Source organism: Coturnix japonica, chromosome 21 (assembly GCF_001577835.2).
Source record: "Coturnix japonica isolate 7356 chromosome 21, Coturnix japonica 2.1, whole genome shotgun sequence".
NCBI classification, from domain to species: domain Eukaryota; kingdom Metazoa; phylum Chordata; class Aves; order Galliformes; family Phasianidae; genus Coturnix; species Coturnix japonica.
Genome location: NC_029536.1, coordinates 5768369 through 5790435, shown reverse-complemented (window position 1 = coordinate 5790435; position 22067 = coordinate 5768369). Strand labels below are relative to the sequence as shown.

Here is a 22067-nt window from a genome sequence, read left to right as displayed (position 1 = left end):
AGCAGAACTTGCTCTGGTTACCATGCTCAGGGAGAAACTTATCTACTGCCTTTTGCCAATTTCTCCTTTTCTCAGCATGCTGAAAAAGTCTCAGATGAGTCCCAGTTGAGGACTCCTCACCTGCTGCACAGGGACAGCTGCACAGTGCAGAGAGGTGAGATGTCATGTCTGCTGTAGCATCACTGCAGCAACATGTGCTGTTTGCTCCCAAATGCAAGCAGAGCTCAGCACATTCCGGAGCAGTGTGACTTCAAGGCCCTGGAATTTGGGAAGCTGAGGGAAACAGAAGTGCTGGTCTTGCTGTGGGAGCAATTCTCAGTGCTGCCAAGCTCTTCCTGTCATGCTGCAGAACTAATTCTGAAGGGCAGCACAGTGCCAGAGGCAGGTCACTGCAGAAGTTGAACAGCAAGCCTCTCTCCTGTTTGGCTATGTTAAGTGGAAAAGGCAGAAGAGTAAGCAAAAGAGACACCGAGCAACAGCAGCACACAGCCATCTGTTTCTGTTCATTTAAATGGAGAAGGAAAGACAGCTACAGAAGTACAGCATCCATCTGCACCTGGCTCTTCTTCCCACAGCAGACACTAACCGCCCCGTATGCTGTTGCAGCCTGTGCCATCCCAGATGTGCTTTCCTAGGCCCAGCGACCTCTCTCAGCTCATCAGATATCTGCAGAGCTACAAAGCACCCAAGTTTTGCACAGGGAGAGACCCCTCTGCAGAGCGCTGGGCTGACAGCACTGGCACAGTCTGGAACCATACCAGTGATGTGTGTGCTGCGGCAAAATGGTTTCAGTTGTGACAAAATTTCCCCAAAAATGTGGTCTGCAAACAAGAGACTTCTACTCACCTCATTTCTTAACGCAAACACAAGACGGCATTTAGAGAAACCCAGAGGAGAAAAATGATAGATGCAATAAATAGGTAATGCTTCCACCCCACACCCTGCAAAGCCAGAAAATTGGTTATTGTGATGTAACACTGTGACTCAACATTTGACCACAGCTGAAGTGAGGTATAGGAGAGAACACTAACACTGCTATGGTTGAATCCTGAGCAGGATACGAGGTTGGGGTCCTGCTAGTAGCACCAAGGTGACACAAGCTGCCTGACCCTCATTTCCAAGAGAATAAAAGCCAGCAGAACAGGAAACGAGTGTTTTCCCGGTTTGCCAGAGCGCTGATCTGGCACACAGCCCGCTGTCTACGTATGCACTGACTCAACAGGAAAATATTAAGGGAAGAAAAAAGCCTTGATTAGGGTTTCCTTGTTAAGAAGCTGCCCAGAACGTCCTCTTTCTTCCCCTCTTATCTACCACAATTAGCTTCCCTCTGTTTACAGCTCTACCAGGAATGAGCTCTGTGATCCCTGACACAAGCCGGCCAGCATGCAGGGTTTGCTCTGCAGTCCTGCTGTGCCCTTCAGCTCAGCCTTCAAACCAGAGACTTCCTAACCAACAGCCATGCCCCGAAAGCACAAGAGACCGCTCAGCCTGCTGACTAACGCCCACAAGCTACTTGTGATCCTGAATAGATACTTCAGCCTCTGACTTCCCACTTCATGAAAGACGAACATTTGCACATTTTCAACCACAACCACAGGTTTCCAGTTTTCCCACCGAGCACCATCAGTCATGCATCACTGAGCTTTATCCAGAACTCACAACATCAAGGTGAAGTGTTCCTCGCATGACCTCGTTTGTTTTCACACATCTTGTGGTCTGAAAGGTCGGTTGGGGTTTAATGTTTCACCCAAACTGAAGACGCTGGCAGGAAGGACAGAATCTCACCTCCCCCAGTACAGTCATTACCAACAGCTCACAGCAGCACGCAGCTGTCTCCATCCCATCCCAGCGTGTCACCCAGCACAACAGCCAGATTGAGATGTCCTTCCATCAACTTGTACTGGCCACAGACAAGACATGTACATTGAATTTGAGCAGCAAAGCCGAGAACTACATGAGAGGAAAAGCGTGCGGTTGGGAATGTGCTGCTCCAGTGCTCTTACCTGTGAGAGCCCTGGGGACGATGCATGTCCCGGTGGCGTTGCAGCGATATTTGGGTGTCCCTTATTTATTTCATGTGCAGTGTAAGGGGATGGGGCAGGAGGACCCGGCTGTCTTGCTACTTGTGTTACCTGTGTGGAGATAAACTGTTAGTAAAACAGAACATTAGTAATCTGATCCGTAGAGATGCTGTCCTCTTCTTAAGAAAGCAGCTAGCAACACAGTATTGTTATCGTTATTATTTTTAGTGACACTCCATACAAGTCAATGCATACGGATAAGGAAAATGGGGAAGGACCAAAAACCAAGAGCACCAGCCAGAGCCACTGGGAAATGGGGAGGAATGCTGGGGCCGTGCTGTGCAGCACCCACCCCTCTGGCTCCAGGCTGCGACCTTCCCAGCCTCCCATGACACTGTACCCAACCTCACTGATTCTGCATCACCAGAAGGGCAGGAGCAAAGCCCTGGCTCTTCACCTGCAGCTGAGCATTAGCACCAAGTGGCAAGACAGCACAACAGCAGAAGTCACTGAGTTCAACTACACGCTTTCCAAAGTCATGCTGTTACATTCCAAATATTGATGCTTTCTTAAACATTACTTCCAACGCTGAAACAGCTGCACCAAAAACAAGAATGATAAGGTGCAATCTCCCAGGGCTTGGAAACAGCCCAGAACTGTTCACACCAGAGATTCACAGCACCCTGGTGGCTCCCCTTGAGGGGAGGTCAGGGTTGAGCCCCTCCAATATTGCACACAGCATATTTACAGATAAGCTGTAGTCAGGTTAGATATTTGCACGATAACAAGCTAAAAAGCAACAAGACCACGAGGGCACAACTTCTGTCCCGGGACGCTCGACCCACTGTGCCTGGGGTTTGGTTTGGTGTTTACCAGGGGACATTCCACAACACAAACTTGGGCTGAGGTTATTAAGGAAGCAGCCGTCCATAAATCCAGAGCTGAAATAATTCTCCTAAAAATAGATACAGCAAATTGCATACTAATTTGCTAAGTTGTCTGCATCTTTTGTTTTTCAGAAGCCTTAATCCCATGTTTTAAAGCAAATAACAGACAACATGTGAGGCAAACTCAGGCTGCAACTCTCTCTTTGAGTTTAAATCTTTTGCTTTCAGCAAGTTTTTGCACTATTCTTCCCCTTCTGAGTCCACAGCTTCAGGCACACAGCAACACCCAGGAAACCCTCAGATAAGACCACAAGGGCCGGGGCACACCACGAGCATCCCAGAGATGAAGCAAAAACTGACTTGGGCAGAACCTCTTTCCTCCCATAACCCAGCCTAATCACCGGACCAACACAGAGACCCCCAGGATGCCCACAGGGAGGAGTGGCCTCCAGAGCCCATCAGCCCGCAGCATCAGCTCATCCTCTGTAATCTCTTTTCTCCATGACTGCCTTCAGGATCCCTTTAAGCGCACCAAGGAGGGCTGGATGTGCTCATCCCACCACCAGGGACAACCTGCTGCCCAGGGCTTTTATCACAGGTGACAAGGACCTCACAGAAGGTGAGGTGTTTCCTAAAAGCACAGAGACATTTCCAGCCCTGCCTTCTGCTCCTGCACCACACCAAGGAGGGGTATTTTCTACACTGAAAATACATTTTAGCTCATTCTTTACTGTTACTTAAGACGTTTTACATCAATTTACATTTTTACAGTCGCCTTTTCCCCCCACAGGCAACTGCTCTATACCCTCACAAAGAACTGAAATAAAAAAGTGGGTTGAGGGGATCCCCTGGGCACAGAGGTGATGAGGGAAGGAAGAGCCCTTGTGCAGCAGCCTGAGTTCTTCTAGAATCAAAAACTCAGAGGGAACTCCCGGCAACCACAGCTTTTCTCCCTGTTTCCCAAATAATAAGGAGCTGCTAGGAAGAACCTTTTTGGCATTCCAAATATTTGCACTCTCCCACCAGAAAAGCAAAGCGGTGCTTTCCCAGGGCCCTGCTGATTTAACATAGCTTAGAAATAACACCGGGCTTCCCGCTATTGCTATGCAGGAAACAAAAGAAATGAATCAAAGGAAAATGGTGTCGTACATTGACAAACACCACTGTGCTTCAGAGCTGAGACTCCCCGATGACCCTGCTTTACCAACAAGCACGGGGCGGTGAACCAAAGCACCTACCCCAGGTTTTCATTGTGCCATCATAACATTTCTCTGCAGCTTCAAATAGAGCATTCAATGCAAAAACCCCAATCTCCTTGAGCTGCTCCTGTGATAGGATGTGCAGCACGAGGCAAGAGGGATGGAGTCAACCAACAGCGTGCAAGATGCCTTCATCTCACTGCCAACTCCATCTTAGGAAACCCACTGCTCTCTGCTGAATTAGCAGGAAAGGAAGGGATCCCAAAGCCTGGAGAGAGTGTCACTGCTTACATACTTGCATGCAAGAAACCAGGCAATTCCAGTGCTGGGAAGCACCCAGCAGCACCACACAGATACTCACAGTGCTGTACACGGCGGAGACGGTCGGCGTGAAGATCCGCTCCTCCAGGGGCTGCTGCACGGGGCCGCGGGGGATCCTGTGGGCAGCACGTTAAGGAAAGCAGCACAGAGGGATGTGGGGGGCAGCACTGCTTCCTCCCCCCGCCTCACGTAGAGCCACAGCCACCATCACCCCATTTGCATTTGCTTCCCTATGGCAGTAAGTCCCCTCCTTGCCCACTCAACAAAGCTGCTGCCAACAGGTTTTAAGTCTCGGTGTGGAGACCACTGTAGTTCCCCTGAGTTGGAAAGGTACCCAGAATAAATAAAGGGGGAAAGGAATAAATGAATGAGCAATCTCTGCTCCAAGAGGGACCGTTCCCGAGTTTGGAAAAACTGTTTCATCCTCAAGCAGGTTAGGATTTATTTTCTTATTTTAGAACTTATATAAGCCATGGGAAAATAATCTTCTCTGAGCAGTTAACTCACTGCCTGCACCCAGGTCTGGGTGGGCTGCTCCCAGGGTGGGCTGCTTCCAGATCACTTCTGGAAACCAACGGTTCTCATCAGATTAAAAGGAAACCTCTAAGTCCTTCTGCTACAAGACTTGATCTGGGCACAAGACAGATGGAGACAGAAGTGCCTTAAGTTCCAGTAAGTCTTAATGAGATCCAAAGGCTGGAGTAAGTGCTTATTTCCTGTACCTGGCTTCTGGCAAATGCAGGCACTGGGTGGGCAGCACAGCACTACTGGGGCTCCAAAGGGATGGGATGGAATGGGCAGAGCAGTGCTCCCAGGGCTCCTACGGGATAGGATGGGATAGGCAGAGCTCTGATGGGATGAGCAGAGTGGTGCTTCTGGGGCTCTGATGGGATGGGATGGGATGGGATAGGCAGAGCAGTGCTCCAGGGGCTACAAGCAAGGTAGTTCAGTACAGCCTGCCTGCAGCACTCCTTGCTACCTGGGGAATTCAGCCCCCATTGCCACATGTCCATGTTGCCATGCCATACGACAACAAATGCACAGCACTTACAGCCAGAAGGAATTTCTTGCTGAAATCTCCCTCTTGTACAACACAAGTGAGCCCTCTGCCAGCCCCAGGGTTAAACAACCCCACTGTATGGCCCTGCTTGTACCACAAATGTGCATTAAATAAATGAAAATACGAGACAAAGCCATCAGGTGAGTGTACAGAGCCTGGAACCACAGCAAACCCAAACCTTCAGCACCACCTGCAGCTTTCTGGTGCACGGAATGGAAGGGCCCCTCAGCCGGGTGGTGCTGGGCAGCATCAGCAGTCCATGGCTGAGGGGAACTTGAACTACCAGGCTGCCTACAGCAGCACATCTCTACAGCCCTACTGCTGCAAGCAAATGCAAACCATGCTCTGAGATTCACCACCTGCTGTAATTACTTATAGCCAGAAGGATCTTCAAGCAAATGCTATTATTAAGCTTGTTTCAACATTTTACTGCTTGATACAAAGACCCTCACTGCAATATGTGGAGTCAATGCTCACAACCGTATTGCTGTTTGTCAGGACCTATAAAATTTAAGTGGATCAACAAAGTGTTTGTGTAAACTGGCCTCTTAATCCATCACCTTATTCTGTGTATTAAATGGTAAAACCAAATTTTCTTTAAGTTTTCAGTTATGGGCTATTTTACACGTGTAACGATCACCCCAATCAGCCCATTCCACCAAACCCCTCTTCCAGCATCCTGCTCTGTGCTATACTGCCCTTCAGCCTCACCATCAGCCAAGGGAATGGGGTGGGAGGAAGAGTACAGCAGAACCCATCTTTGTTGTGAATGAGAAGTGTTTCCAGCATTTCATTCATTCCCCAATGCTTCCAAATAATAATCAGCAATACTAGGGGCAGCAGCTGTAGGCAGACGTACTGGTTACACCTGCAGACAAGCACCTAATTATCTGGAGCTCATTACTTTCAGGCTCAGTTTTGTATCTCTAAATTAAGGAGAACTGGAGATGGCTCAGCAGCACGTAAATCACCCACAGCCCTCACCTCACCGATCCCTGAGCAGGAAGAGCTGTAAGCATGGGCACCACAGCCATGCAAATGCAGCAGAACCCAATGCACCATGCACCCAACACAGCGCAGGGAGATCTGCTTGTGCTACTCAGCCTGTCTCTGTCAACCCAGATGCCAAAGGAAATCATTTCTTTGGCCTGGACAGGGTGCTTCAGGTGGAAGAAGCTCTTTGTAAGGACAGAGCTGGCTCCAGCACAGCCCCAAGCTCTGTCCCACCGCAGCTCACACTGAAGCATCTCCAAAAAGGAAGTTATCAAAGCAAAGACTGAACAGGGCTACAGCCAGATAGGGATCCAGCTGTAAGCACCACAGATGCCCCCTGCATTACAGCTGTGCCCTATAACAGGCCAGCAAGGAGAACGGGGGGCTGTAGCACAGCTCTTGCCCATCTATGGACAACTGTTCAGCAGCCAGCTTGCTTGAAAATGTTTGTTCACTGGCCCATCTTCCTCCATCAAACAGCAGCTGCTGCTTTTTCTTAAATTCACATTTTATTCTTACAATACACAGGCTCTTTCAAGAGATGGAAAAGTCAATAGACTTCATCAGCTCCCTTCAGCTGGCAAGCTGCAGCATCACAGAGAACACGTCAAGGGTTGCAGCCTTAAAATTCCATTTCATCTCAGCAGCAACGTTTATGATCTGTGGAGCCATAGTACTACACCTGTACAGGTTGGCTCATGGCTCATGTACAACCTGTACAGGTTGGCTCATGGCTACAAACACAGAGGCAACACCCTCACCTTTCCAGCACTGCCCCAGCAATATCCGGCCTGAAGGACAAGTAGTTCTGTTCTAAGCATTAAGTGCCCTGGGAAAGGAGTCTGTAGGCACCCACGTGAGCGCTGGGGAGTGACAGATCACAGGTAGGAGCAGTTCGAGTGCTGAGGAACAAGCACAGCCCTCATCCTGGTCCGTGCAGGCAGAGCAGTTACAGGAATGCGATACCACTGGAGCACAGGGCTCTAACTTACATGCAAGGCACAATTTTAATGGATAGGACTAACAAAAGGCAGCAGTCAAAGGAAAATAAAATAATAGCGAGGAACCTTCTCAAAGTCATCACACCTGCCATGCCCACAGGGATGGGGTGTCACTGGTGAAGTCCTCACACCACCTCATCCCTGCAGAGATGAGCCAGGAGATAATTACAGTCACTAAGAAGCCACCTTCCTTGTGAAACTCCTCTGATGTATGGCACTGGGAGCCCTTCACCTCAGCAGCTCCCAAACACCTGCGGTGGAGGGGTGCACACAGCTCCTCAAGCGTTGGAAGATGGCTCTGCAGCCATGCCAGCACCCTTCGCTCACAAAGCCGGCGCTGCTTAGGTGCATGAAGTTATCTGGCATAACTTGAGAAAGAATCATTTAGCAGCAGCCTGTGAAAATTTGCTGTATTCTGTTCTAAATTTATGCAAGATACAGTGTGCTATGGATGCTGGGCCCAGGCCTTCATTAGGCAGGAAGGCCCTGAGAGTCTGGAAGCAGCCCTGTGCTGCTCAGCAGAGTGCAGCCCACCTGGTGCGGGCAGGGAGTGTTTCCAGGGGCCCATCCAGCACAGAGCAAGAAGCCCTACCAGTCATCCACAGGGGTATCTGCTGAATGGGGAAGCACTGAAGCCTCTTGCACTCAGGAGCAGTAAAAGCCTCCCCAGGCTTCCACCAGATTTAAGTGTGAGCAAGTTTTCAAGGACTCCCAAAGCACGGCACACAGCTCTCACATCCCATCCCTGCAGGGAGCTCTTGCTCCATAACCTTCCCTAATGCCATATGATGAGTGCTCCAGTGAGGAGCACAGCCAGAACCTCCCCCCCACACATCCCAACTGAGACCCACACTGTCAGAATGCAAAGCAATACAACCAAACACCCCGCTGCCTTGAACCTGGGCCAACCTCACAACAATCCAAAGTGCTTCAGTTCATCTTTTGTTTCAAAAATTAACTTGTAAGGACCTGTAAGCCAGAATTCCGCCAAATGAAAGATTCTACAGGAGCCCGAGCTGAGCCTCTCACTGCTCTTCACGTGCAGGGGTCGACTGATCCCCTGGAGGAGTCAAAGTAACTTCACTTTTAATCTATGGTGGGCTCACTTCCCCTTCATATCACTTCTTATTAACCTTCACTGCATGGTAATGACAACCACCAGCTCTGCTGAAGGGGAAACCCAAGTGGAAATCCCCAGCGGGATCTGCAGACCTGAGCTCTGATTCATTTCCCCGCACCTGCCACAGCCTGCAGCACTCAGCGTGGCCCTATCAAAGGCCTTTGCTGGTGGTTACCCAGACATTAGGGTGACTTGCATCAAAATACTTAGAGATGCCTCTTCTGAGGACAACACACGGGAGCCCTGGCAGCCAAGAGGAAAAAGAAACATTGAGGCTGCAGAGCGACAATGCTCGCATCCCAACCTGTAACCTCTGCTCAGTGTTACTGTGAGCCATTCAGCCAACCAGGGAGACAGCCTGCTTTCCACTCAACTGTTTTAATTTTGCATTATTTTACCTTGTAAATACCTGAGTGAAACACACACTGATGATCAGCTCTTGTAAGTCTTTACCCCTACCAGGTATGCCATAACCTCGCTGGAGAAAGAGAGGCTCTTACAGTCAGTTGAAGTTAAAAATAATAACCACATTTTTTCCTTCCAAGGCATTCAACCCCTCTGCTGAGCATATCAGAGCTGTCCCTGTGCTCACAGCAGTCCCAGCACTAGGTTACACAAGGGTTGCTGGTGATGATCTCAGCAGGGCTAAGGTCTCACCTGCAGCTGCAGTAACACCCTCAAAACAGGGACAGCTGAGCTGCACTTTCTTTGGGAAGATGTGGATAGATGGCTGTGGAGGAACGTAAGAAGTGGACATTCGTGATATTCATCAAGAGAGAAAGCAATCTGGGGTTCTGGCACCTGGAAAAGCTTTTCAAATGCAATGGTTATTTGGCAAAGGAGTGACAGAACCTCCTGAATCTCATCTCTGAAGCTTGAATTTTGGTGTGGGGCTGCGCCAAACCATCCACGTCCCCACACAAAGCACCTACTTCCAAGAAGGCTCCCATGTTCAAACAAGTCCCAGAGAGGCTGTGGATGCACCACATTTAAGGCCGCACTGGATGGGGCCCTGGGCAATTTGGTCAAGTACTTCATCTAGTGCCTGACAGCCCTACATGTGGCAGAGCCCAGGAACCTGATGATCCTTGAGGATCCAACCCAAGTCATTCTATGATACTACAAAAAAAAAAGTAAGCAGATCTCAAGAGGACAGACACTTGAGATGGGAGAGTCTGCACGAAAAGCAGTACTAAGACACCTAGCGTGAGGACGTATAACAGCAAGCAAATCCATATTTATTTCCAGTGCATCTCCCACACTTTGTACTCCAGTAGCCATTGTTAACATCAAAGGTACAAAAAGAGCAGCAATGAAAGGGGCACCCAAGGTCAAAACATTCGCCAAGGCTCTTCAGCCCAAGACTCTGATTACAGGAACCTTCCATTGAGGCCCACAGGAGCTGCACAACGTGAACAGGGATCTCACAGCAAGGGGCACAGAGGGTCAGGATAACACATACCAATAAAAACCCTCTGCCACTGCATTTAGTTGGCTGAAGATGCAAGGAAAAACACCCTCTTATTATCAGTTGGGAAAATTCGGCACCAAATTAACTAGAAGTGGTAAGGACAGCTTTAGTGCTGTCTCACAGACACGTTCCATACCCCTAAGCACAGTGAAGACCCCACGGCCTTCAGATTTATTTCCCCTCAATCTGTGAGGGCCTGAATTCATTCGCCTTCCAGACACTGGGCAAGGCCCATCTCTTCATACAGGAAACTGGGAGGAATTCAGATGGTGCTTTATTTAACATTCAGACTCCCCCTATAGCGCTACACTGCCACACAGTGAGATCACCCCAGGCATTTACTTACAAAAGCTGAAAAAAAATAACAAAAGAACAACTGAAAAACCAGAACCAGTCCCTATGACAAGAAAAACAGAACTAAAGACAACATTTAGCAGGGCAGGAGGGGCGTTCACAGTGTGCAGCTGAGCACTCGTAAGGCTGGCCCTGACTACAAGAACTCCTTTGGAATAATTAAGGAAATAGCAGATTTTTATTATATATATATATATATATATATATATTTATTATTATTATTATTATTATTATTATTATTATTATTATTATTATTATTATTATTATTATTTGGGGGGGGGGGGGGCACAGGGCTAAGGAAACCTTCCAAGCAATGATCTACATCTGCAATAATGCTGGGAGCTTCCTCCCAGGAGCGATGGCATCCACCACATCTCCACCTTCTACTGTGCAAAGTGCTTCCAAATCTGTTCTATCCCATTTAACAGAATGGTGCCATGAGATATTGGCCTCACTCACACGACCCTTTAAAAGGTGCAGAAATACAGTCACACTTATTGCTCCGAGCACCACAATTTATGCTCTCATTGAGTGGAAGACAACACAGCTTTTCATTCCATTAAACAGCAGCTTAGAGTGCTGAAAATCCACCTAATTTGGGGAAAAAAGGAGGTGTGCTGAGAAGCTCCAAAGTACATGATAGTATATGGTAGTATGGGCACCACGACAGCACTGAGGGCAGGAGTTCAATGCCACCACCATCCCCATCACCACTCGGTTTGTCTCCAAGCCCCAGCAATGGGCTGCAGTGGAGAAGAGACAACCTTAACATCATCCACCTCCCTCTTGGATGCATTCATCTTTATTTCTGCGTGCCTGCTCTGCATCAGCCCTTCAATCAGCTGCTTCCTAACGTTTGATTTCCAGGAATTAATTCCCACATTGATGTTTTAGAATGATTAGAAAGCACCTTCCAGCAGCTTTCAGATTTACTAGCACAGAAACAGAGAAGTAGCCTGGTTTTCACTCATCTCGACCTGCTGGTAGGAAGGAGCACACACACGCATCCTCCACTTGCAAAACAAAGCCACACGTTCCATCCACTTGGGAAGACACTGAATGAATTTACAACTCATGAACAATGCTCTCCATGCACCTCACAGCCAATTAGCAGAGCCAGCTGTGCCAGGAAGGGCCTTCCTCTTCCGCTTCCCAATGCCAGACCAGAACTAACCAGGAGAACGTGGAGACAGACCCAGCAGCAGAGGGAGGCGAGTGAGCAGCCCCACAGCTCTCACCCACATCCTGCTCCATGGGGATCTGCCCGCAGCACGCACCGCTCTCTGCTCCCTCTCAGCTCTCTGCAACTTTTCCTGCAAACTGAGCAAACAAAATGAATGCAGAAATATCATCGCAGCTCCTGAAATGTATTAACAATGAGAGTGAGGGCTGCTGAAAGAGAAAGCGGGGACTGAAAGTATTAACAAAAGCCCACAGCACACTGGCTGTGGCTAAAGCTAGGGCCTGAAAGACTTCTTTGTTACCCGGTCAATGCAAGCCTATTCAGCGGCCCAATATATAGCAGAAAGAAAGTGAGGGTGGGAGGAAGAAGGGTACTGTCTCTTCAGGGGACGACTCCTCAGCTGCCAGGCTGCGAGGGGAGCGGGGTGCTCCAACACAGCCAGCTCTGAGCAGCACAGCACCACCCGCTCACCAGCAGGGCTGCAGGAGCTGGATGTGGGTCCTGGCACACAGTGCAGCCCATCGTGCACCCTCTGCTGCTCAGGGAGATGCAGGAGCAAAGCAGTGCACGCTGCCTGGCAAACCCTGTCTTTCTGCACCAACTGATGCTGCACTGAAGCACACACTTCGCTTCTAGGGACTCCACAGTTATTTTTGGAGTTGGCCAACAGGCAAGAAATTTCTCTATAAAAACAAGCAAATTAATTTCACTGCCTTTAAGGCAAGGGCTTAACTGCAATCGCAGCAATAACTTCTGGGAGAGCAGCTTGTAAAGATGAAACTTTTTTTTCCCTGTGCCACGGCTGAGCTAAAAGGGAGCAAAACTCCACGGTTACCCTGGTTTTAATTAACTTTGATTGATAGCCCATTACGTGAGCACGCACAAAGCCGCAGTTTGCACAGGATGCCGCTTCCTTTCAGGTTGTTTTATACTAAAAGGACTCCCGTTCTCAACTGCTACGATAAAGATCTTTTTGGAAGCGCCGATCTGTTGGAGCGCTGCGAAGCAGGGAGGGCCTCATTAAGGGCAGCCTGGTGTTGGACATCCCCGTGCTCTGGGCACAAACCCTCCTTTGTTTCTTTGCAGGTGGAGAGGGCCGTAATGTGGGGAAGAGGAACTTAAATAAAAAGCTTCTGAAGCAAAACCTCTCGTGCTGCACACGGTACCTGCGGCTGCTCAGAGCGGGGTTTTCCAGCTCTAACATCACCTCTTCATTTTGCCTTTTTGAACGTCTGCTACACATTCAGCTCCAGCAGCAACTTCAATTGAACCCCTTCACTGCAAAGCTGTACTGCTGCCACCACAGACACACGAGCTCCAGGAAGGTCCGCGTGGCAGCACGCTCTGCCTTCAGGTGAATCTCAATGTGTTTGTCCCACTTGTTTTAGCTTCATACAACCCAGAAATACCAGCTGAGGCCAACACACGTTTTGAGCTGCAGTAACAAAATGCCAGTGTTCAGATATCAAACGGGATGAGGACAGAGGCTGCGGGGCAGCGTTCTCTGTACAGCACAGACAGGACAGCAGGGACAAACACTGTGAGCGGAGTAAGCCCCTTCAAAGCATGGTCAGGAATGGCTTCCTGCCTTTACACCCCATGTTTTTACTGAACTGTGAACCAAGGGGCACAGAGCTTTTAACCACCTAATTCGTCCTGATTCGGTCACGTTTTGCAGCTGCCTGAGCCCACTGAGATGGGAAGTTCTGCTGTCCCACCCACGGTGGCACAGACACCGTGCACACAGCCCTCCCCAGGAGGGGAACAAGATCTCACCCCTATTCCAACTGATGGTTAAAGAACTCTTCGATTCAGAGCACCACATGGTTAACTCCACACAAGCTTCAGCTGCCTTCTGCCCCAAGGAGATCTGAATGTTCCTAAGGGGAAGTTGATATTACCACTACACAAGTGATGTTACCAAGGAGCATCTGCCAGGCACATGTGCTGCCCTTTGCTATTTGTGGGGCAACCACTCCTGGGTTGGTGCAAGGACCATTTTGCTGCACTTCCCATATTCTTAAAGGCAATTTCCCAAGTCCAGGCTCTCTGCAGGCTCAGGGCACTTCAGCAAAGCAAGGATAAGCCCAACTCCAGCAGGGTGGACTCACCGAGCTCCCATAGAGCCATGCCACAGCCACTGCAGGGCTGGAGCAGCTCTGAGCTGTCACAGGGCAGTCAGCTCAGTCCACTCCAGAGTGACAGCACAGATAACCCGGGGAGCAACACGCCTGGAAGTTCATGAGATCCCAGGAGCAACAGTTAGTTGTAACTCCATGATTCAAATCTTGATTAAATCTAGCACTGAGGATATTTCTTAATCAACATACCTCAAGTGACTACTTGAAGGCTAATCCCTCAAAGCCTTCATTCAGGGCAGAGAAGATTCTTCTGTAGCTTTAACACACCAAGGAGCAGGTAGAACATGAAAACGATTATCCACCAAGCTTGTTCTTTCCAGAAACACTTGGCAAAGCACTGCATCTTTTTTTTTTTTTTTTTTTGGTCTGTTTCATATAAACACAATGTAAAATGAAGTTGCAACAGTCTCAAAATGCCCTTGGGCATCTAAAAACGAACCAGGCTGGGAGGCAAGAAACCACCAGCCGGCACGAGGCATTTCTCAGCTTGGTGCAGCAAGAGAAGGTCCTCTGCATCCTGCTAACGGCATTTACTTTTGCAATTGGCTACAACAGAAGGAAAAAAGAAAAATAAATCAATAAATACATTGCCTGGAAGAGAGAGCTATCTTAGCATTGCTTTCCTCTCCAAGGCCCTTCTAGACCAGCCTCTGGCTACCAAGTGTTTGGTAACCGCTCAGCTGTATTTAGGGATGGGCTGAGCAGGGAGATGGCATGATGTCCCCCAGGACAGCACTACCACCGCAGCCAGCAACAACAGGTTGGGATTGTTCACTCCATGTTTTGCCTTTTTTTTTTTTTTTTTTTTTTTTTTTTTTTTTTTTTTTCCTTCTTCAGAACAGTTACTTAATGCACACTGAGTTACTTCTATACTGAGTTCTTCCTGCAGACACACAGTTAGCTGAGAACACTGGAGTTCAAGCAGAGAAAGCAGAGGGCCAGGTGAGAGCCAGGCGAGAAGCACAGAGCAGCAGGCCCTGCTCATCCCAAAGCAAAGCAGGGCAGGGACTGGGGCACTAAGGGCAATACCAAGCTTGATCGAAAGATACAACATTGTGCTTTTCCAGTGGGAGATTATTAGATACCCCAGAAAGAAACAAAACCAAAAGCCCCACCACCTCAGTTTCAGCCCACCAGCTCACAGCCCACCACAACCTTCAGTGCTGCTATATCTGCCTTCCCAGCACAAAACTCACCAAGTGAAGCCATCCATCTCCAGCTCCCCTCCAGTATAGCAATGACCTGCATCTGGGGCACGTCGTTACAAGATAAGAAGGGAAAGGAAGCTTCCAAGCCAGACTCCAGCACTGCAGCAACGCTCAGTGATTTTCACCTCCAAGCCCAGATTTCATTTTTACCCTCCTAGACATTTCATTCACACAGAACTGCTCCCAGCCCACCCACTGCCCTCCTCGTGCCATACAAACGCAGATCAGCTGCTCCAGCTGCCAAGGCCACCACACAGACACACCTCTCTGCTCTACAGGGACAGCCATCGGGACTCACCAGCCTCATGGTGTGCCCCACTCACCAGGCTGTGCTTCCTACCACATCTCTAATACTTCACACTGCAACTTCACATGAAAACATAACACCCTGCTGGTCAGTCTGTCAGGAACCATCACGGTGACAGCAGTGTTGTCACCCAGACTGACTGTCCTCCCAAGAACTTGTGAGAAGGAACGGGCACTTCAGCTCCCAGTTTCCTAATACCTCGCCATTCCCCTTCAGAATCTTTATTTCCAGCTGGACAGGAGGTCCAGGCCTCTGTGATCCAATGCTCTGAACATCCACTTCTTCACACACGAAGATGTATGGACATGATATGCCACCCCATGGAAGGAAGCTCAGGACCCATCCATACCTTCTGCCTGCTCAGACCTCTCTGTATGCAGGAGACATCAAGACAAACACTCAGGTGCAGGGAGGAAAGGAAGAAAATGGTTTGCTTCCATCTGGTAGCACTGAGCTTTGTGTTGGATGCTTTAGAACAGGAGGGGACCGAAGCAAACACCCCAGGCTGCCTGTGGTGCAGAGCAGAGAGGAGCCAGGCAGCCACACATCGCTCCTCCCTCCAGCAGCAAGCTCTAAAGGCATCCCAGCACCTTCCAGAAGCTCCAGCACGCAGCAGCCCTGGCACTGCTTCTCCCACCCCACAGCTGCAGATGTTCAGAGGTCCCACACCCCAATGGCAGACCCTGGAGCTGTGGTATGAGCAGGACAGTTATATGACACATCACTCCATCAAACCACACTTCTGCTTCTCCCTGTGCAATGCAGGAACATTTGTGACCTACCCTCATCAAGCATGACAGAACTCTGATGTCCTCTATTCATCAAGAAAAGCACATCAAGCTAAGAATGGAGCTAGATCTTAAGGAAGAGCAGCCCAAGCTCCTCCTCTCAGGAAGCACTTCAGCCTTCTCCTGGAAGCAGAGCTCAGCAGGCTGCCCCAAGCTGCTCCCAAGTGACCTCGGGGCATTTTGGCTCAGCCATGACAATGCCAGCTCCATTGCAGAGACAAAGAGCCATCCCTGCTTTCAGCACATCCCAGCACAGAGGGAGGCAGCCCTACGCTGTCAGCAGAGCTCTGCATTCTTCCATAGGAGCTCCCCAGGCTGACTAACACCCATCTCCAAAGACCCACAGCCCAGTAATAGAAGCTCCTGCACCTCTCCTCACCAGAACCCTCATTAAGACACACACACTTCACTAGAAAGCTTTTGCTGACTATTCCCCCTACCGACATTCAATAAGACATTCTGGACAGAGGTCTCCACCATAAAATTCACATGTTTTTAGTCTGCCAGGATCAGAATTTGGTGACGGCACAATTAATTCATTTCTTTATTGATCTTAACATCAGCCTGAGTTGATAAAGCACACTTTGGCTTCAGCAAAGAGATGGGGATAGTGCCAACTGGCAGCAGCAATCGTTTCTGATAGGCCTGCAGCACCAGGTGCCACTGCCCTGCAGCACAGCTGGATCCAGGACAGGAATCCTGCACAGCCAAACTGAGCGTGCAAACTCAGAACTAAACACTTAGAAATGAAGCAGTTCAGTTGTGCACTGGACGTGGAGCAGCTGAAGCTCACAGAGCACCCCGCAGGATTCCCCTTGGCGATATCTGCGTATCGACAAAACCTGCATCTTTTTTCTTTGCAAAAGGAGACATAAAAGCACTTGGAAATCTACCTTAAAACACTTCCACTGAAGGAAACACGCAGCCTGAGTTGAAGCCAGGTTGACAGGCGAATTATTTGCATTTTACAGCTCCAGAATCCAAAACACAGAGCTCAGAATAAAGCATTTGAAGACAGACCATTCAGTAACTGGTACTTGTATCTGTGTCAGCACTGGGAAGGAGAGATGCCACAAACTGAAGCTCACCATACATGTGACTTCCCTCAGTTTTCCTTTCCATTAAGAGGCCAAAACAAGCCCAGAAAAACACCATTCTCAAGAAACAGCAACTTCTCTGACTTCATAATAATGAGTAAAGGAGAGCAATCTTTTTCAGGCTGCTATTAGCACAGCCGTAGCACAAGTTCTAATAGATTCTCAAAAGCCACCAGGAGCGCAGGCATTTAAATCAAGCTCCTGGTAATTCAGTAACTCACACATGGTCACTCTCGGGTGTAAATCAAAGCGAAACAAAAACAAATAGGGAATCATTATTTGGCAACCTGATAGAGAACCAGCGCAACTTGTAGCAGCTTCCACCCCGCAAAGGCTTTACAGCCCAGGAATATTTGCATTATTTCAGTTGTTCAGCTGTGTGAGCTCTTCTTGCTGCTCTTCGACACTTCCCCAATGGTTTCAAAGGACGCTCCTGGCACCGGGCAAGGATCAAAGATGTGTTCCTCTGTCGAGACATGCAGTTTAGAAGTCACTTTGCTTTTCCTCAGGCTTGTTTAGAGCTCTAGAAATACATCAACTCCCACCCAGATAAAGGACACAAAGAGACATTACAACCAACAGCAGACACGCATTACTTTCGTGGTGGGGTTGACTTAGATCTGGTATAACCTAGGGAAGCCTTGGGGCCTTGCTCTGTGTAGGAAAGCAGCCCATTTCTGGCCATCTCAGATGACTGAAGAGCAAAGCGGACATAAAAACAACTTTTAACAATAGAGAACATGTAATTTTCCTTTCACGAAATAAAAAAGCGCTGCCCCATTAACCCAGTTACGTGCCTGGCAGCAATTTGACTCAAGTCCCATCAGCAACAGTGTGCCATCACCTGCTATGAGGAGAGAGCATGCTCCAGGACACCTCCCCGAGTCACAAAACACAGCACAGGGATAACACGTACCTGAGAACATCACTGGCCTAAACGCTCCTTCTGTTCTCCTCCCTTTCATCCTTTACTTTATTTGACTTTATTTTTTAAGAACGCATCCTGTTTTCTCTTCCCAGCTGCCCCACATCATTTCCTATTTGGGAGGCAAAACCAAGTCCACAGCCCAGAAAGGAAAACTGTGCCTACAAGAAGCTCTTGGAAGTACCTCCAAGTGCAAACATGGAACACTGAGAAGTCACACCAGCTTTCAGAATGGGAAAATAAGCTCCTGAGCTTGCCCAGAGCACGGCACCTCAAGCCCTGCAGCAAACACCCTCCTGCTCATTCACACCAGAAAAGCCTGTGCAATTACAAGCAGACATCCAGTCACAGATGCAGCTTCCCACTAAAGAAATGCCTGTAAAGCAGCGATACTACCCACCTCTAATTCCTCGGAGTGAAAATTCCAGCAACTCTAATCATATTAGAGGATTTACGCACAACTAAACTTGACAGTTGACTAGCCCTGAAAATGCTGGATTAGGGAGAAAAAGAAAATATAGGTTATCTCTAAAAAGAGGCCTTCGCTGCTAACTCTTCCCATGAAACAAAACCAGAGCAAATGCACCAGCTCCACACAGCCCAGCACGAGCTGCTGACATGAAAGAGCCTTTCAGGCCCAACACAGCAACAAAGCCCGCACATGCAGATGGGCATCCTGCGTCCCAATGCTGAGCAGGGCACTTTGTTCTTCTAGTTCTCCCACCACTCCCCAGTCAACTTCTTACCACGTTCTGAAATGGGTACAACAAAATAGATACACCTGTGAGTAAAGCAACCTCGTCCTGCAGACTTCTGCCATAGAACACAGGCCGGCACAGCTCCAGACATGAGAAGAAAACAAGCTGTTGCAAATCCCATTTTTGGAAGAATGGCTTTCTCTAAGACATTGCACCACAAAATCTTATAAAGCCAGTAAAGTGACACATCTGCGCTATAACATGATCAGCTTTTGTCGTTAAATAAATTAAAGCTATTTCTGCTTGAAAGGACTCTGAGATATGCCAAGGCTGGGGAATATCAGCATGGGAGACAGCCGAGGTCTAAAAGCACTCAATATTTGGCTATATACTCACGCCCTGTGCCTGCTCCTCCTCTGCAGAGCAGTTCCTCCACTTGTTGTGCTTTCAGAGGATGCTCTCCTACTGCAAACCCTCCTAAGAATGAAGATGGGTTGATGGTTGGACTACAGGTTGATGATTGGACTACATGATTTTAACGGTCTTTTCCAATCTTAACGATTCCACAGCCTTCAAGGCTTCACATATATTTAAAACAGAAACATTTCACAGGCAACACAGCTGGCCCTTGTGCCCCTTTGCTCAGCCAAGGAGGCTCATACTGCCAATAGGAATTGAGGAATTACCTCCAAGCTCACCCCAGTCCTCCCTTCCTACCCACCTCTCTCCTTTTACAACCAGTTCTTCAAACACCTTTATCCCAAAGCTCCAGTTAGATCATGAACAACATCCCATCCCCATCCTGTGTTCACATGGCTCTCCTCCACTTCTGCACACGTATCCTGACAGAGCTACTGCTGGAAGGGCCTGAGCGCAGCCAGCCAGGGCACCTTGTAGGAACAGAAACACACATCAAGTTAGCCAAGAACACCTGCAAAACCAGAGCTTCTATGCACAGAAAGGTACTGCACACACACAAATGCCAACCCTTCCTTTCTGCTCCTCAGAAATGGAATCAAAGGACAGAGACAGACTTTTAAGCAACAGTCCTGAGTATGGCACATACTGATCTATTTGCCCTCTGTAGCGCAGGTCTGGACTGGGAAGACACTGGTGACCTAATTATATTGATCCGCCATATTTATTCACAGCACGAGGACTTTTTGAAGAGCAAACGGTTACAACACACACAAAAGTACCTTCGGAAGTGCGTAAGTGGGTGCATGGAGGGAAGGGAAGAAGCGCTGTGCATTGAACACAAAGCAACTTGCAAACATGAAGGGCTGCAGGGAGCAGGCAGCCCGCAGTGCACCTCCTTGGTGCCAGGCTTTATGGAGGAAGCCTTGCTGCACAACAACCTGCTCCTCAGGGACAGCCTGACAGCCAAGCAAAAATGGGCAGATCTAAGGTGATGTTTGATAAAAGCATTCCCAAAGCATCACTTCACAGCAATACAGACCCACCCCATCCATCCCATACAGGACCAGGGCGGCACACAAAGCAAGAAAACCTTTTTCTTGCATGGCTTTCTCCCCCCCAATTCTGCTTTTCCAGTCATACATACAGCCCTTTAATTCCGTGTGACGCTGAAACCACATGCTTCCAAAGACACAAAGTTCACCACGTGCAAAGAGCTGTAGTTTAAAAAGCCTGAGCCAGCACCACCACCCATCTACCTACAGACACGTCACCTTCATCTGTGGTGGCACGATGGCTCCTATCAGCCAACAGCCCCCACACAGACAAGCAGAGCCCAGCCATGAGCTGTACAGAGCTGCACCTCCAGTTCACCTGCCATGGGTAATTCTGCCTCAACAGCGGAACCAAAACAGCAAAAAAAAAAAAGCCCCAAACCAAATGGAGCTAAAAATAAGGCTGAACTCAGATGACCCTCTAGACTTCAGTAAAGCTCCAGTGAACTCCAGCCTCACTTCGGAGCAGCACTGATAAAAAGGCAACAGCTTTTGTTTCCCACCTGGAAGCGCACAACTTCCAGAGCAGGATGTGGCTGAATGAGAAGGCACCAGCTCAGTGTCTGCGACAAGGGCAGGTGACCAATCCAATAGTTCAGGAGTGCTGCTGCCATCCCACCTACAGCACTGCCCTCTGGCCACCCACTTCTGTCTCACTTTGGGGTCACGCCTTCCCCCCCATGCTCTACCCACAGAGGGAAACCAGGCTTCAACCCCCACCCTCCCCCTTACACACACACACACACCACTAACAAAGCTCACCCCAAGGCAGTGTGCTCCTGCCCTGCCCACGACAGAGCACCACCAAGCTCAGAGAAGCACCCAAACCCCTCACAGCTCTTTGGAGGTGTGTGCTTGGGGAAAGCAGTGCGCTCCCAGCCCAAGGCACCCAGCAGCACCAGCAGTGCTGGGAGGGCCCCTCCAGAGAAGCCATAATGCCTGCACCTAAACCGAGAGGCTCCCACAGCAGCGCCTTCACTCACCAAGCGCTGCTGATGGTAGTGACAGCAGTTCCGTGCTGCTTTCCCCCACGAAAGCCCACATGGGGATCCCAGCAGCACATGGGGATCTCAACAGCACGCTGGGAGCAGAGCACAACCCTCCAGCACAGCCTCACTCCTTCCCAGCTCTCACCTGACCCAAACACTCCATAGCGCCAGCAGCCCCGTGACTTCAGCAGCGTTATTTGTGGTCAGGCCCGGCCGGAAGCTCATCAAAACAATGGATCTGAACCGATCGCAGCAGGGCTCTGCTTTCCTACCTCAAAACTGAAAGTGAGAGCAATGGAACGCTTCCACGCAGGGAACACGCTGAGCAAACACATCCCACGGCTCCACGCTCGGATAGAAGTCACCCCACACAGGCCCAAACCACGCTCAAGCACTACAGCGATCCCCCAGCGATGGGGCAGCGGGGGCTGGCAGAGCAGACACCCGAAGTGCTGCTGAGCACACGGGCTTTCCCCGAAGCCCCTCACGCCCCCAGGAAGGGCCTCAGCCTCTTCACGGCAAGTTAGAACACAGCTTCTCCCCCACCAGTGTCACGGGTGTCGGGGCATCCCACGGCACAGCCCCCAGCACAACACAACACGGCACTTACCTGCAGAGCATCCTCCAACTTAAAGTTCACCGGGGGGGGGAGGGGATGAACAACACACACACACACACACACACACACAGGGCCCCCCTATACACACATACACAGCCCCAACCCCGGGGGCGGCCCCACCCCCGGCAGGTGCACCCCCCTCCCCCAACACACACACACACCCCGCGGCCCACCGGGCCCACTCCCCGCCCCCACCCGCCGAGCGGAGGGCAG

General features: G+C 49.5%; 1 protein-coding gene and 1 long non-coding RNA gene across 17 annotated transcripts in view; both read right to left on the bottom strand.

The window, feature by feature from the left end:
- EIF4G3 (eukaryotic translation initiation factor 4 gamma 3) overlaps nucleotides 1-22067 on the bottom strand; it is an 87772-nt gene that overhangs the window by 65447 nt on the left and 258 nt on the right. For 12 of the 16 annotated variants that reach the window (XM_032448682.1, XM_032448687.1, XM_032448683.1 and 9 more), the window contains exons 2-3: nucleotides 4469-4544; nucleotides 2004-2147 (exon numbers count right to left, since the gene is read on the bottom strand). In XM_032448682.1, the coding sequence (XP_032304573.1) occupies nucleotides 2004-2147; nucleotides 4469-4544 (220 nt within the window). Of the gene's footprint in view, nucleotides 1-846; nucleotides 984-2003; nucleotides 2148-4468; nucleotides 4545-22067 lie in introns of those variants that run through there. The other 4 variants (XM_015882237.2, XM_032448691.1, XM_032448695.1 and 1 more) reach the window with 3 other exon arrangements.
- On the bottom strand, nucleotides 14096-21937 carry LOC107323310. The gene is made up of 2 exons (XR_004309455.1): nucleotides 21381-21937; nucleotides 14096-19664 (listed from the first exon to the last, which is right to left on the bottom strand). It is a non-coding gene; the product is annotated as an uncharacterized LOC107323310 (long non-coding RNA).